This window comes from Perca flavescens, chromosome 23, assembly GCF_004354835.1.
Source record: "Perca flavescens isolate YP-PL-M2 chromosome 23, PFLA_1.0, whole genome shotgun sequence".
Lineage (NCBI taxonomy): Eukaryota > Metazoa > Chordata > Actinopteri > Perciformes > Percidae > Perca > Perca flavescens.
Window position 1 is genome coordinate 20,327,637 of NC_041353.1, and position 17,385 is coordinate 20,345,021.

At 42.3% G+C, this 17,385-nt stretch overlaps 1 protein-coding gene across 2 annotated transcripts in view; it reads right to left on the reverse strand.

The window, feature by feature from the left end:
- slc13a4 (solute carrier family 13 member 4) overlaps positions 1-17,385 on the reverse strand; it is a 34,243-nt gene that overhangs the window by 1,797 nt on the left and 15,061 nt on the right. Inside the window, exons 5-14 of one of the 2 annotated variants that reach the window (XM_028570601.1) lie at positions 16,986-17,049; positions 16,635-16,671; positions 16,440-16,526; positions 15,941-16,125; positions 10,064-10,183; positions 9,677-9,778; positions 9,147-9,248; positions 7,373-7,491; positions 2,566-2,684; positions 1,829-1,990 (exon numbers count right to left, since the gene is read on the reverse strand). In XM_028570601.1, coding sequence (XP_028426402.1) covers positions 1,829-1,990; positions 2,566-2,684; positions 7,373-7,491; positions 9,147-9,248; positions 9,677-9,778; positions 10,064-10,183; positions 15,941-16,125; positions 16,440-16,526; positions 16,635-16,671; positions 16,986-17,049 — 1,097 coding nt within the window. Of the gene's footprint in view, positions 1-1,828; positions 1,991-2,565; positions 2,685-7,372; positions 7,492-9,146; positions 9,249-9,676; positions 9,779-10,063; positions 10,184-15,940; positions 16,126-16,439; positions 16,527-16,634; positions 16,675-16,985; positions 17,050-17,385 lie in introns of both variants that reach the window. The other variant, XM_028570600.1, reaches the window with a different exon arrangement.

Consider the following 17,385-nt stretch of genomic DNA (forward strand, 5'->3'; position numbering starts at 1 on the left):
CTCAGTTGGTAGAGCGGGTGCACGTGTGTAGACGTTTATCCCTCAACGCGGAAGATCAAGGGTTCAAGTCTGACCTGTGACAATTTCCTGCATGTCTTCCTCCCTCTCTGTCCCCTTTTATATCTCAGCTTTCCTTTTTTTTTTGTCTTTTTATGATTACTTTTCCTTTTTCTCTGTCTTCACTCTTTATTTTCTCTTCTCATTTAATTGTTCCTTTCTTCTGTCCTGTTTTCATAGACTATGTTTTTTTTTTTTTTTTTTTTAGCTTTTTATTAACTGTATGTTACTTATTGTTGAATTATTCTGGGGAACCCAACATGCCAAGCCCCATGAGGGTTTTCTGGGTTTCCTTTTTTACTTAATGTCTCGTAAGTGTATCATCGGTGGGCTAAAATAAAAAATAAATAAAAATAAAAAACAACTTATTATTTTTATTTTCTCTGTACAGCACATTGAATCTACTTCTGTGTATGAAACATGCTTTATGCTCCCTGCTGACACATGCCATTTGCTTTCCCTGTGAACAATCTGAGAGAAGAAACCAATAATCCATGTGGATTATTGGTTGAATCAAAGTCAAAGTGCTGATTTTAAAATGGACCCTTATGAAGAAATGTGTGTGCGTGGACAGAGTCGCTTCTGCGATTCAGCAAAAACAGCCCTTTGAAAAGAAGATTTGTGTTAGTGTAAAGTAATAGTTTGACATTTTGTGAAATACCACAAAGAGTTGATACCACTCTCATTTCTGTCCGTTCAATGTGAAGCTGCAGCCAGCACTTGCTTATCTTATTTTAGCATAAAGACTGGAAACAGTGGGAAACAACTAGCCTGGCTATGTCTGAAGATAAAAAAAAAATCCAACTACCAGCATCTAATTAACAAGTTAAATCATGTTTGTTAACTCCGTACATATTCTTGCATTGCCAGACCGGACTGGCTAGTCCACACAGAATTCCGGGATGGGAGTAAAACGTGCTCTGATTTATTGGCATTTCTTTAAACCAATCACAATCGTCTTGGGTGGTGCTAGGCGCCGTACAGAGCCCCGGTGCTGCTGTAAAACAGCCTCGGGAAGGAACTTGTGTTAGTGGAATACGTGTACGTTCAAAAGTTGTTTTAGCATACTTTTATTTATTTTTTCCTCTTATTTCACTACAGCTTTTATTGCTCTCATCCACTGTGTCTTTTCTAATCTATGTGCTCTATGCCCAGTTGTTTTACCTTGTTTAACCTGGTCTGCTTTGTGCTTTGTTTTCATGCTAACCTTTTTGCTTCTGTGCTGTGTCTTGTCTTGTGCCAAGTTCTGATCTGCTTGTGATGCCTTTTTTGTTTATTTGCATTTTATTACAGATGTAAAATAGCCTTTTGGCTAATTCTGTCATTTTCGACCCATGTATTAATATGTATTAATAAAATGTAATGCATTATATTAATTTGCACCGTCACATTTTTAAATAAACTGAATTGAATCAAGTTACACATTTTGGACTGTATATGTTTTTTCTGAGCAAGAGCATGAGGAGCACAGCCAACCTTGCCGTTTGCGTTGTTGTATGCATTGTTCACATAAAGTACCTGCTTTATCAATGCTTTATCTAAACACACAAACCGAGATTTTTGTCAGTGCTTCTTTCTCTGTGGTGTCTCATAACTTACAGGGAGGTTAAAAGGCTCTATAAGGGCACTGCCATGAGCTCCTGGCCCCTGCAGACCCTTCCAAACCCTAAGCTCAAACCCAATACATCCCCCATGTTGTTTGCACACATTTGCCAGGTATAAGTGAATCAGATACTGAGAGTAAGGGTGTGTGAGGGAGTGTGTGTCGTACCAGCGCTGACAAAATGGGCAGGAAGACGGTGAGAGTCGCCGGGTTGGAGGCGAACTCTGTGACCGCCGACACCAGCAGGCAGGCCAGCAGGGTGACGGCCCACGGAGGAAGACCACTCATAGGCTCCAGCTGTCTGCCGATCCACACCGACAGGCCTGACACCTACACACACACACACACACACACACACACACACACACACACACACACACACACACAAAACATGTGAGCAGCCTCAAAGGGTACAGCCAGTTTCCCTTACCCTAGTCTCGCCTTGCCAGACCTTCCTCCACAGCGCTGCGAAGGAGGGTCTGGCTAGTCCACACAGCATTCCGGGATGGGAGAAAAACGTGCTCTGGTTAATTGGCATTTCTTTAAACCAATCACAATCGTCTTGGGCGGCACTAAGCGCCAGACGGAGCAAAGGTACCTCTGCAAAATAGCCTCGGGAAGGAACTTGTTTTGGTGGAACATGTGAACGTTCAAAGGTTATTTTAGTCGTCAGAAAACTCTGATTGGACAAATAGATCTGAGGAGCAGTTAACCATAGTCCTCATAAATCCTTAATGTTGACCTGAATCTCCTGAATGCTTGCTTGGACCTCAAGCCTGTCATTCAAATCAAGATTGTGCAGACAGACAAAATCACATCATCTGGACTTCTCATCTGGAAACTCTCCTGAACTTCATGAGATAACCTGAGGCTAATCTTGAAGATAAAAAAAAAATGCATAATACCTTGCAACCAGCAGCCAGTGCATAGCCTCCTCCCACCAGGATGACGATCTCCCATGGCATCAGTCTCTGGAAGTCCTTCCAGGTGATCATGGGGGCCAGCGGGTCATGTGATTCATTATCTGGTCGTCCGGATTAAGACCACAGAAATTATGTCAACACCACTGGAATGATAATGTGGTTATCTATCGCTAAAATACAAGTATTAAGTATTAAATTACAGAGCTGGGTATTGCCAATGATTTCTCAGATGGATTCGATTTCACAAGGTCCTGATTTGATTACCTTTCGATTCAATATGAATTAGGTTGGGGAAATTACAGTTGCAATACCAATATTACTTTGCTTTCTCAGCGAACTAATGCTGTAAATTGTACAAACAAGATGCAAGCCTTAAATATTTTTAATAATGCAGCAGGTTATTGTTTACATTAAGAATTGACCGCCCCAAAAGTTAGTTTAGAGTATTTTTTACTTATACATCCATGGTGAAAAAGGCATGTATTAAATAGTAAATTACTGGATTTTATGAATCGATATCCGACCACTCAATCGGTTTTAATTGGAGAATCAAGTATTTTAACCCAGCCCTATTAAATAATGTATGTTATCTAATATTATAGTGTTTCTTTACTAAAATATTCGTAATTTTAAAGGTCCAATATGTAATATTTGTACTGTAATAAATCCAAAAATGACACCAATGCCTCATCAGATATTAAGGAAACATGTTAAACTGAAATACTATCTTTTCTGACAACAACGCTAATTTCAGTATTTTTTCTTTTTGAAATTTTTTTCTTTTTGAAATTTACATTCCATGACGAACGGTCGAACCTCGGGTTGAGGAGGAACAATGCGGATTCCGTCCTGGTCGTGGAACAACGGACCAGAACTTTACTCTCGCAAGGATCCTGGAGGGAGCCTGGGAGAATGCCCAACCGGTCTACATGTGTTTTGTGGATCTGGAAAAGGCCTATGACCGGGTCCCCCAGGAGATACTGTGTTAGGTGCTGCGGGAGTATGGGGTGAGGGGGTCTCTTCTCAGGGCCATCCAATCTCTGTACGACCAAAGTGAGAGCTGTGTCCGGGTTCTCGGCAGTAAGTCGGACTCGTTTCAGGTGAGGGTTGGCCTCCGCCAGGGCTGCGCTTTGTCACCAATCCTGTTTGTAACATTTATGGACAGGATATCAAGGCGTAGTCGGGGTGGGGAGGGGTTGCAGTTCGGTGGGCTGGGGATCTCATCGCTGCTCTTTGCAGATGATGTGGTCCTGATGGCATCATCGGCCTGTGACCGGTTTGCAGCCGAGTGTGAAGCAGTTGGGATGAGGATCAGCACCTCTAAATCTGAGGCCATGGTTCTCAGCAGGAAACCGATGGAGTGCCTACTCCAGGTAAGGAATGAGTCCTTACCCCAAGTGAAGGAGTTCAAGTACCTTGGGGTTTTGTTCGCGAGTGAGGGGACAATGGAGCGGGAGATTGGTCGGAGAATCGGCGCAGCGGGTGCGGTATTACATTCAATCTATCGCACCGTTGTGACGAAAAGAGAGCTGAGCCAGAAGGCAAAACTCTCGATCTACCGGTCAGTTTTCATTCCTACCTATGGTCATGAAGGCTGGGTCATGACCGAAAGAACGAGATCCAGGGTACAAGCGGCCAAAATGTGTTTCCTCAGGAGGGTGGCTGGCGTCTCCCTTAGAGATAGGGTGAGAAGCTCAGTCATCCGTAAGGAGCTCGGAGTAGAGCCGCTGCTCCTTTGCGTCGAAAGGAGCCAGTTGAGGTAGTTCGGGCATCTGGTAAGGATGCCCCCTGGGCGCCTCCCTAGGGAGGTGTTCCAGGCACGTCCAGCTGGGAGGAGGCCTCGGGGAAGACCCAGGACTAGGTGGAGGAATTATATCTCCAACATGGCCTGGGAACGCCTCGGGATCCCCCAGTCGGAGCTGGTTAATGTTGCTCGGGAAAGTGAAGTTTGGGGTCACCTTCTGGAGCTGCTCCCCCCGCGACCCGATACCGGATAAGCGGACGAAGATGGATGGATGGATGGATGGATGGACATTCCGTGACGGAATTTATGTTTATGTTTTGGTCTGTGTGTTGTTATCAACGGCCCAGTTTGACAGCCAGGCCGGGTTTCCAGATATACCTGTAAAAACGTAAACCCAGCGCGCTACAGCTGTAACGGTAGTACAGCCGTGAAAGCAGCAAACAAATGAACAGGATCAACGGAGATAGATTCTACATGACATAAAAAAAAGAAAACAGCATGTTTCTAACAGTTGCGTGACCAGAGACGTAACAACCCCCTGGTAAATATTGGAGATGTATTTGAAAGATGGAGACAGCTTAGAGCCCAAAAGGACGCAGAGTTGGCTTATTTTCTCCTGAACAGGTAAGCATTAGCTTCAGGCTAATTTATCACAGCTACTAGGGACGGGCATTTTTTGTCATTTCAACATTTGTGTACTCATATTGAATTATATAGCTAGAGTAACCGAGTTGGTTACTCGCAAAAACAATTGAGACACAGCCAGTAAAGTGATCCAGACTGGTCCTGGCTAACGGCGCCATGCTAACCCTCCTAACTGTTAACGTTACCGGGAGGACCAGGCATGCAGCCCATGGCGGTTTACAGCGTGCAGCCTCTTCAGCGGCTGGAGCCGACAACGGTGAGTTATTTTAAACCACGAGAGGGGGGCTGTAAATCGGAAAGAGAGGACTGTGAGTTTGCAGTGTGTTTAGCGATTGTTGCCGTAATTCTAAGCCAACAAAGTGTGTTCCGTCGGCAAGGTAGTGGTATTTTTAGCGTTTCGTATTGTAATTCTAAGCCGAGGAAGTGTGCCAGACTGGCGTGTGGAGAGGACAGTGAGGTTGTTGTGTTTTTAGCGGTTCATACTGTAATTTTAAGCCGAAAAAGTGTGTCTGTCAGTTGGTTACAGAGCTCCGCGTGAGCACAGGCTTTTATGACTGTCAATATAGCCAGCATCTAACGTTAGCTACTCCGCTGTGCTGTGGAGTAATGTCTGGCTATGTGAGACTAGCATCTAACGTTAGCTACTCCGCTGTGCTGTGGAGTAATGTCTGGCTATGTGAGACTAGCATCTAACGTTAGCTACTCCGCTGTGCTGTGGAGTAATGTCTGGCTATGTGAGACTAGCATCTAACGTTAGCTACTCTGCTGTGCTGTGGAGTAACGTCTGGCTATGTGAGACTAGCATCTACCGTTAGCTACTCGGCTGTGCTGTGGAGTAATGTCTGGCTATGTGAGACTAGCATCTAACGTTAGCTACTCCGCTGTGCTGTGGAGTAATGTCTGGCTATGTGAGACTAGCATCTAACGTTAGCTACTCTGCTGTGCTGTGGAGTAATGTCTGGCTATGTGAGACTAGCATCTAACGTTAGCTACTCTGCTGTGCTGTGGAGTAATGTCTGGCTATGTGAGACTAGCATCTAACGTTAGCTACTCCGCTGTGCTGTGGAGTAATGTCTGGCTATGTGAGAAAAGCGTCTAGCAACATTGTTGTGAATGCTGCGGTCTCAGCCTGGCAACCCCCGTGAACTTCGAGTCTGGGCAGGAGGGTGCGGGGGAGAAGACTCTCCAGTATTTTGAATTGGTAGTGCAGTAACTATTTTAACCGCTAGCTGCCAGTATTACATACAATATTACATATTGCACCTTTAAAAACTGTTTTGTAATTATTGTGTTTTGGTAATAACTGAAATTTAGAAATTACTTTCTGCTGAACGATAACGTATTTCATTGTACTGTAGTGTATATGTAGGATAGAGACATTTTGCAGATAATTTCCGATTTCCCAGGACGTTTCCAGAAAACAACTACGTCATTTGGTACTAATCATAGGCAAAATAGGAATTATGCAAATAAGAAGAGCTCCATAAACCCAAGTTAATATTATTCTATTTTTCATTTATTATTGGGAACTTTCTTCTACAAATATGTTACATCATATTTTGCAAAAACCTAATTTGAACAGAATTTTGTCCAGTCAAAATGTAGTCCAAAATGTGTTTACCTCTCTGTGTTTTTCACATGGTAAAGACAAATGGCTTGCAGCTGTTTGCATGCCTGAACTACAACATCTTATAGGTTATGGTGTTCAGAGGTCAGTGGGCCGACAAGCGTCAGCACTAAAACATCAGCATTGACCAGCACAGCGAAATACAATAAATGTCAGACTTTTCCAGTGTTTTTGAAACGGTTGCACAACTGTGGAAAGCACCGGTGGCTGAAGTTGAAGTGAAGGGTTTCTCTGAGCTGCTGCAGCATACGGGCAATATATCAACCTGCACAGGCTGGTAACACACTGACACCGTGTATGGCTGTCTAACACTGTCACACATTTAGTGATTACAAGAATATTACAATGGTTGTGGCTGACAGATGATTTGAGGTGGACAGCGATTTCTACATGTCCCTTTTTCTCTGTGGCGGGATTACTCATTCTAGGGCGGCAACTAGCGATTATTTTCATTTTCCATTTTATCTGTCCATTATTTTCTCGGTTCATGGATGAAGTTGTTTGGTCTATAAAATGTCAGAGAATGATGAAAAATGTCTATCTGCGTTTCCTTAAGCCTAAAATGACGTCCTCAAATGTCTTGTTTTGTCCAAAACTCAAAGCTACTCAGTTTACTGTCACAGTGGAGAGAATTCAGCATTCTGAATGACTCAAACCGATAAAGGTTAGGTACGTGACTTTTGATATTAATGAACGTCCGTTACATTCAAGCTATTGCTAAATGAGTTGCTACAAAGCTAATGAAGAGTCCATCATGTTTTTTTAATCCTGACCTGTGTTCCTGCAGCTGGAGGAGGAGCAAGCGGAGGAGGAGAAGGGTCGCCTGGCAGGGATGAGGAAGAGCAGGAAGCCCAGAAGGACCGACACTGTTGCGTCGGTCCTGTAGCCTTTCCTGAGAGGGAAAACACACACAGACATATATATTTATCAGATGCTTCTAAACTCTTTGTATTTATCTAGTTGTCCTAAAGTTCACTGTAAAGTCCAGTGATACTATGTGCATGCTTAAAAGTGTCTCAGTGCATCTCTGGTTGCGTCCGAAATTCCATAGTAACATGCTATTTAGTAGGCTAAAACAGTATGCAAGATTTTTTAGTGTGTCTGAAATCTTAGTATGAAACCATTAGAACATGAATCGCATACTATTTCCGGTGAAATATTACAGTATGCAAACACGGCAGAAGTATCCCACAATGCAACGCAGTAGTAAGGACAATGTTTGATACAGACAAACGGACAGCAACCAAGGCAGCTCTGTAACGTCAACAACGCTTTGATTTACATTTCTACTAGAGCCGGGACTTTAACGCGTTAATTAAGATTAATTAATTACAGACTTTAATGCGTTAATTAATTACACAAAAAATAACACGTTAAACATTTTTCACGCATTTTAATCACACTTATTTTTGCAACGCGGGACGTTTCTCACTGGATGAGTTTTGGCGGACCGATTATACTGGAGCACCAACTAGCGTTCATGACTTCAGACCTTTTATATATGTCAATGCTTCAGACAACAACAAACCACAGTGAACATGAACGAAGAAGCTGACGAGACCGCTTTGGTTGGCCCCGTGGATGGGAAATTTTGTTATAAAAAACGAACGGATGGAAGCGTCGATTAGAGCATGGTTGTGTGCATGCTATGCAACAAGGAATTCGCATATCACCGCAGCACATGGAGCCTCAAGTATCACCTCAACGCAAAACATTTAGCAGCTAGCCCGACTCAGAGTACAAGGACCCACACCCAACCTACACTCCACCAGATGACTGGTTTAAGGACCAGGGTAACTAAGTCTGAATGTACTTGAAAGTATTGTGTTTTACTTAAAAAAACATAGTTTACAGAAGGTCTACCTACCTATAGGCTACCTGAATTTCTGAAATGTACTATATTTCTAAATATGCTATTGCTACACTTAATGGCAAAAATTGCACTGGTCTGCTGGACTTGGTTGAACAAAAATAAACAATATTGTGTTGCTTAAGCTTATGTATTCAGTCATTATTCATTGGTATACTAAAAATCCATGTGAAAAAAATTACTTCTCACTGTTCTCAGGTCAAATATTTATGCAATTAAAATGCGATTAATTTTGATTAATTAATTACAAAGCCTGTAATTAATTAGATTAATTTTTTTTAATCGAGTCCCGGCCCTAATTTCTACATATAAAAATCTGTGACTTTGTCACCTACGACTGTGTTGTGTTCCTTTTTCATTAATTTAAGCACTATCTGGCGATGCCGCTAGAGCGGAGCAGGAGTTACCATGGTTACGCATCTCTAACGGCAAGGAGGTTCTCAGGAAGTGACGTGGAAAATCACAGCTTAGTGCGTCCGAAAAGATACACACTACTGTTTACGTATTTACACCAAAGTATGTATGTATGTATACGATAGTATACGTATGGAGTATGTAGTGCACAGTATGCGATTTTGGATGTAACCTCTTTCTGTGTGACAGTGTGTATCTCAACTATAACATCTGGTAGTGATGACAAAACTATTTGTGGTGTGTCCACTCGCAAGAGCACTTACTTCTCAAAAAGAGATGTCCAGCCGGGCACGAAACCAGGCTCTCTGGTGAACCACAGCACAGTCATCAGGATGAAGAAAACACCGGTCACCACCTCTGGGTAGCTGGGAAACACACACACACACACACACACACACACACACACACACACACACACACACACACACACACCACAAAAGCATAGGATCAACAAGCAACAATTACATGAGTGATAACTTGATTGTACAACAATGTCATGGTCTAGGTGTGTGAGTAAGATACACACAAATACACCCAGGCTACTGCCAAGAGTCTCACGTTGTTTATTTGGGAATTTAAAACTTGATATCTGTGAATGGCATGTGGAGCTGGACATTTTTGCAGTGTTTAAAATGCGTACAAGAAATTACCGCCTTGACCCTGATGTTTTTCTGTTTTTCAGTCACAGGAATTGCCCAAATTCCTATAAATATAGCATCAAAAATGCTAGTGACATCCAGTCAGGAAAGATAGGACTAGGAAAACACACACACACAGAAACACTTGTACACACCTGATAGGTCCCAGTTTGGTGTACTCCTCTTGGATCCTCCTCTCTGAAAGCATCTCTCTCCTGGTTTTGCGTTTCTTACTCCACGAGCATGTCTCCCTGAAGCTGAACACACACACACACAACAACAGCATCAACCACACGGCAACTTGACACACTCACTCTGTTTTTTTCCAACCTGCAGCCACAGAACACCTAAAGGCGCCGTGGCTCATCGGCAGACAGACAGAAGGATTATCATGAGTCTATAATGATAAGATATGCTACAGTACTCCTGCCCAGCAGGTACAGTAGAATATGCACACCAACATAATCACACAGCGCAGTACGATACAATCTGTAAAATACACACCCACCCACCCACACACACACACACACACACACACTCACTTGCAGCCGAGGAAGAGGAAGTGCAGCCACAGCCAGGTGAGGACCAGCATGATGATGGCGATGGGGAAACTGAAGATGAACCACGTGCCAAAGTTGATCACCTTTGCATCTGGATAACGACTGAAGAGACAAGGACAGAGATACAGAGTTACTTGACTGTGTGTGTGTGTAGGTTATTTTATACAATGTTGGCTGGAAATGAGCTTTGCGGTCTGGAAGGAAGAGGGCTGATGGGATATGTGGTCTTAATTTAGAGATACAGTAGCACTGACATTAGCACAGGGGCCACCAATCCCCTCCAACAAGGTCCACCACTAAATAACTGGCCCATTGATTTGATATGGTAGTGTGCGATATACTGCAGTTTAAATACTACTTACCTTTTATTGTTTGTTTTTTTTGTGTTGAATTGTATATTGTATTTTTTTTTCCTTTATGTACATATTTTTGTGGCACTAGGAAAATGTTTATTTAAAATGTGTCTGAATAATCCTATAATGGATGAAATATAAGTGAAAGTGGCCAGACACAAAAATATACAATACATTCATTCATTCATGCATTCATTCATACAACATGTTTTAAAGGGGTTTCTGGGTTAAAAATAACCATTTGTCCCCTATCAACCGCCTACCTTGACCTCTGGTATCTGGTCAGTTTGCTTTGACTGACAGCTCTCTGCTTATTGACTCTCCACACTGATACGGGTTGAGTCAGCAGTCGAAAAAGATTCTTTGGATTCCAGCTTCTTAAATGTGAATATTGTTCTACTTTCTTCACTCCTCTGTGACAGTAAACTGAATATCTTTGAGTTGTGGACACAACAAGACATTCGAAGAATGTCATTTTATAGACCTAAACAACTAAAGAGAAAATAATCGAAAGATGAATCGACAACGAAAATAATTGTTAGTTGCAGCCCTACAGTTCAGTGTTGTGTAGTGCCGTCTCAACTCTGTGTATTTCCATGAGGCATTTATCACCTGCTGGAGCTGTCAAGTTAGGGTTATGCAAAAATAGTAATGGCGCCATAACGGATGCTCACCTAAATCTTGTTGTTTTGCAAGTCCAGACCATCTCTTTTTGGAGAAAGGCTATCTGCGGGGGTATGTGTTTGTCTGTAAGTTGTGTGTGTGTGTGTGTGTGTGTGTGTGTGTGGCCCTATGGCTTGTTTTCTGCTGACCTTCAAAGGAGATGCTCCCTGAACACAACATTCCCACAACATGTGGCCGCTTCGACTCCCTCAACTTCCAGAGACAGAGACATTTACACTTGAAGACGGGACAGGTTTAGTCAGTGCGGCCCCTGACCTGTGACCTAGGACTGACCTGATGTTGCCCAAGTTTTCCCCACAGACCGTTAGTTTCCCCTCGTCTCATCTTACCAACAACATGCAGTTATTGGAAAAAACACCACAGATGGAATTTGGATGTACTTTAGCGATGTTTGCTGTCGAAATTATTTTGACTGTAGCACCTCCTCCTTTTTCTTACGCTAAACAGCTATTTTGTACATTTTTTTTTTTTTCCTGTAGTTATTGTTTATTTCATATTAATGTCTGCACCAATCACAAAGGCAAATTCCACGCAAGTGTAAAAATATACCGGTAAAACCTTTGTCTGGTTCTGATTCTATCAGTGTCAAAACATGAGAAAAGATGCTCTGTACTTACTTTAAACTGAATACACGAGGAGAGAGGTTGGCCATAAACATTGCTCATATAAATGAAAATACATTAAATGACTGTGTGTCAGCGGTTCAGTACTACCACTGCCTAAGTGTTTGTGTGTTCCCTCGACAGATCCACCGGATGGAAAGTAGGAGCCACAAAGATCACTGACATGTGGACACACAGCATCAAAGTCCCTGTCAGTGTGAGGCACAGTCAGAAATGTTTGCGCAGATGAAAGTCACGCTTGTTATTTTTGGTTGCATAAAGAAAAAGAGAACCATGGTAGGGGGTCAGAACCAACTGACGGTGCAGAGAGTACCAGTGGTCATTCATCTTCAGTGCACTTTTACATCATGTGATAATACTGTACATCACAATACTGCACTAAGTGCAACTTGCACAAACATAGGGTTTTACTTACATCTTTATAAATACTATTTAGGTAGGTTGTACGTTTTTATTGGACACTTGAATCTACGTTTGTATTTGTTTTTTATCTTATTTTTTGAATAGCCTTTCTTGTATTCTATCCTATTTATTATTTCTTGTATATTGTGTATGTGTGCTGTGTGTCTGATATTTTACTGCTGTAGCACTGAAATTTCCCAATTTGGGATCAATAAAGTCTATCTAATCTAAATCTAATCTAATCTTGAAGCTCTAACAGAGCCACGCTGTGCAGGTGATAATGTGTGTTTGCTCAGACATGCCTCGCTGAGCTCTCTGCTGTATGGATAATAAGCAGGGTAAAGGTGACATTTAGAGAGGATGATCGTGTGTGAACTCCCTTCAATAAACCTCAGTGACCCATCGCCCTCAATTACTTAGTTTCACATGATTTATATGGAAGAAAGCACACACAAAAACCTGGGGACACTGAAAATGTTCAATTACAATAAAGCAATAACTCATAACCAGTGGTGTAGCACTAGTTTTACAATACAAAATTAGGTAAATGATGGCCTAGAACAGTGGTTCCCAACCTTTTTTCCTTGGCGCCCCCCCTACTCATGTCTAAGAAAAGCTGAGCCCCCCCCCACCCAAAACCGAAGTTGAGGTAACTATCGAGATAGAGCCTCTCTTTCTTTTTTGATACAGAGGAGTTATCAGCACTGTTTCTCCGGCATGTTTCATTCATAAAATAGTGATGCCGTGGCGGCAGGAAAATTGAGGATACAAGAAAATATATAGTTTTCATACAGACTTTTGTATACATTATATATTCTAGTGTATTATAATTTGTTTAACATGTGCAAAACATTTTTTTTTACCTCAACCTCAAACCAGATAAAGACTTGCGCCCCCCCTGTGATCTTTGCCGCCCCCCCTGGGGGTGCCCGGACCCCAGGATGGGAACCACTGGCCTAGAAGACTGATGTAAGCAAGAAGCTTGGATTTTCATCATTGCATAAACTGTAAATATGCATCAACAAAGATTAACGTCACCTTTTGTCCCCATCACTTGTCAAAAATGGTCTCAAAGATTTGAACACAGAAAACACAGATATGTGGAATGTTTTGAATGTGCGCAGGAATCTTTCTGGAACACATGTGAGCTATTTAAGACCAGGGGTTTATAAAGGAATTAAAATGCATACATGTGTCACTGAAGAGGTTACTTCCCCAAACAAAAGAGGGAGAAAAAGACAGGAGGGAAAAGAAAATCATGCCTACATGTGTCTTTTGACTCAGCAGAGATAACCTGAAATGAGAAATGATTTTGTTGAACTTTGTTTGAAAGCAACAAAAAAAAAAAAAAAAAGATTAACGTCAAGCCCAAAAATGTGGAAAATGCATAAAAGGCATAGCAAAAAAGGAAATTTACTGAGCATGCAACATGTGATTGCTTGACCTTGTACTAGTATGGACTTGTTGCAGAGGACTTGAACTCAAGATCTCTGGCTCAGTTCATTGGGTTTACACGCAATTTGACCCGTCTCAGACATTATTATCAATAGACTGATAGTAACGGCTTTATCAAAAGGAGGTGCTCCCCCGGCTTATCAGATGTTAGCCATGACAGAATTTATTCGCCCTGCCAACTATGGGGGCTATTTTGACGAGGCTGACACTTCCTCCAACGAGGAGGAAGGAGTATAGTCACGCTGGGTCTAAATTACCCCCCGTTCATCACCCAGTGCCCCCTCTCCCTGAGCCCCCGTTTCCCATCTCCAACTGTTTTTCTATACTCTTATCTGCTGTCAGAGATTCCCTTCTTTGTTTCACAGATATTGCGCGGGCTGAAAATCAGCCCATAGTCAATATAGCCTTAAGCAAGACATAGGTTTGAAGTATGATTTTACAATTTTTAATTAATTGCAATAATTACAAAAGATGCTTGGTTGAGGTCTGCATGATACAAGATGTTTAGGGATTTCCACAAAAATAATTGTAACCATTGGTATAGTCATAGAAAGAGCAATGGATTATGCAGCTTACATTAGGAGCTAAAATCTACATATAAGACCCACGCACCACACCACTCTGACATGATATCTACTATCACAGTTAACTTTTGATTGCTTATTATTGATTACTAAATTGCCAGGAAGTCGTATGTAGGTCTCGAAAGAGGGATCCCATTAATTTGTTTTACCAATATTAGGATTATGTTCCACAGCGTGTTGCTGTGGAAAAAGAGGGTGTAGAAATATATTGGGTTTCGAATAAAAATGTCCTGTAGCCTGGGATGGCCTCGCTGTCTCCTCCTGTCTGGCATGTGTAAGATAAGTTCAAATTTAGTGGGGGCAAAAGTGCTCCTGATTTGTTTAATAAACATTTGGAACAGAAATGCACCTAATGAAATATCTTAAAGGAACAGACAATCTTTAGGCCGTGAGAGAAGAAGAGAATGAGAGCGATCCCAAGGCTAGCGCGCAACTTCTCTATCTTCTCGGAGACAGAAAGTCTGAGTGATATCCAACCGATTGGCGGCCCGGACGCAATGGTGGGAGGAGGAACCTGAAGATGAATGAAAGAATAGGGAAAAGGAAGGTCCGGTGTCAGACCCGGAAAGACTTTGTTGGTGGTTAGGGAGAGAAAGTCTCGAAGGAGCGGCTGAACCATATGCATATGAAATATCTGTTTGCAATATCATTTTACTAAAAGATTGTTATAGGTTAACTGAACGAATCGTGAGTATTCATTTCTTGGTCTGCCTTTCAACGAACACAATATTTAAAGGGGAAACTTTGAGAAGTGACCGGTGGTTCTTAAAAGGCTCAAAAGGCCTTTTGAGCCAGAGTAGAATCGGTCGCATTTTTTCTTACATTGGACTAAATTGAATAAAACTCAAAAGGTAATATTTAGGGGGGACTTTAATATTCACTGCTTGGATTGATTGCTGTTCTTGGTAACATCACTTTAGGATTACAAGTACTTCTGCACACACACACACACACACACACACACACACACACACACACACACACACACACACACTCACACACAAAACCTGACCTTTGTCCAACAAGCTGCGACATGAAAGAGGCCATTCTGCCGGGCTTAGTGCTGCGGCTGGAGGAAATTGGCTCTGCCAGGACTGTAGGGGCTGATTAGTTTGATCTCCGACCCTGTGAGCCCCCCAGACACTGAGTTAACATGAACTGTCCAAGTCTGACCAGCACAGCAGCCAAGAAACCAACCGAGCTGTAAATATGCTTGAGTTGAGATCAGTGTCATCTGGGGCAAGTCAAGTCAAGTCAAGTCACAGGTTATGTCAAGTCAAGTTGAGTCCTTAGTTAAAGGCAAGTCAAGTCCCAAACCAAGTCACTGTTGTTTTTTTTACACCCAAGATAAAGCACTCTCACCTGTAGTATCCGGTCTTATTAGTAGCCCATCTAATAAAATGATTGGCTAGTTTGTATACAGTACATACATACTTGATAGTTAGACAGAAATGTGACAACATTAAACAATATTATTTTATATTGAACATCTAACATTCAAACTTATGAATACATGCCAGTCATCCGAGTCATCATGCCTCAAGTCAAGTCATTTATTTTTTGGCGCAAGTCATCAAAAAGGTGACTCGAGGCAACTTGAGTCCAAGTCACCAAGTCTCAAGGCTACATCTTTGGTTGAGATGTTGTCTACAGGAGCTAACACCAGACAAAACACCTGTCTGTCTGATACCAGGTTTTAAAGTTGCTTTAATATTTAATCAGCCCAGAAGGTCGGTAACTGAGCTCACGGGTACCTACGTGTTAAACTGCTCGGCAAAGATGAGGTTGGTTGAGGTGCCGGTGATGGTGATGAGGCCACCGATTGTCGCAGCGTAGGTGATGCTGAGGGACAGGCATTTACAGATCATGTGATCCCTCTTGGTGGGATACTGGGAGTCTCTCCTGGCCCTCACCCGCTTCACGTTTGGGATTTCCACCGCAACCTGAGAGAGGAGGAGAATATTGCAAATGTATGGAAAATGTTACTGACATGAATTGGCTGTAACTGGTCAGGGATTGGGGAGTGTTACTGTCACACAACCACCTGTAGGTCAGGGGTGTCAAACATCCAGCCCCAGGTCCATAACCGGCCCCCCAAAGGGTCCAATCCGGCGCACCGGAGGACTTGGGAAATCAGTTTAAAACTGAGACATATTGTTGAAATTGCACTAATTTTTCTTATGATATCTCAGGCTGTTCATCATCTGTCATAAATAGATTGTGTTTGTGTGTGTGTGTGTTTGTGTGTGTTCCTCACCTGTGGCAGGTATCCATTGGTGTCCCTGGTGAACTCCTGGTTAGAGGTTACCTTCAGAGCCAAACCATTCACCTCCCCAGTCTGCACCTGAGGACAAGAACAAGAGACTCAGAGAGAAATACTCCGCTTACATTATAGAATTGCTAATAATGTGACTTCTGTTTACTTGGCGAAAAAAGCCTTTGTGGCTCTCACCTCACTCAGTGTGGAGAGCTCCTGTTTACTGCAATCGCTGCTGGAGGGAGGAAGGACAAGAGACAATTAAGACTTCCCAATGACTAATGATGTTAAATAAGACTGGGGTTACTATTAATGCTGCCGATAACCAATCATATCTGAGCAAGTGAAATTTAAAATGTACTTAGTACTAAGTGGTTAAAACAAGAGAAATAACACAAAAGTAGCGATGGACTGTGGTACATACTGGGAATCACTGGTAACTGCAATTGGGAAGGAAAAATCACTATTTACCTCACAACCAGTGAACAGAAAACGGACACACACACACACGCACACGCACACGCACACGCACACGCACACGCGTACCTGTTGTTGCGATAGAGCAACTCCAGCTGGTTTTTGTCCAGGTTCTCTTCTTTGTCTGAAACAGCTGCAGACAACAACATTCATCACCAGTGTATAACGGGAGATGGAACTTTTTTTGTAGCTGGATATATCATTTTTTACTTCAAGGTACGAATGTGGATAATGTTAGTGATGGTCAGATGGGTAGCTACAGTTGCATTTCTAGTGATGAATCGGTGAAAACAACGTTTCATTTATGTGATCCATGCTTGGTTCCAACGCCGCTCCAGCTCTTCAGTCACTCTCTAGCTCGCTCAACCACATTACCGTGCCCGCGGGCAATCACTGAGACTCCATCAACTCAACCACTTGACATTTTGTAACATAGAAATAAAATGGATTATGGATCATTTTGTTTCTA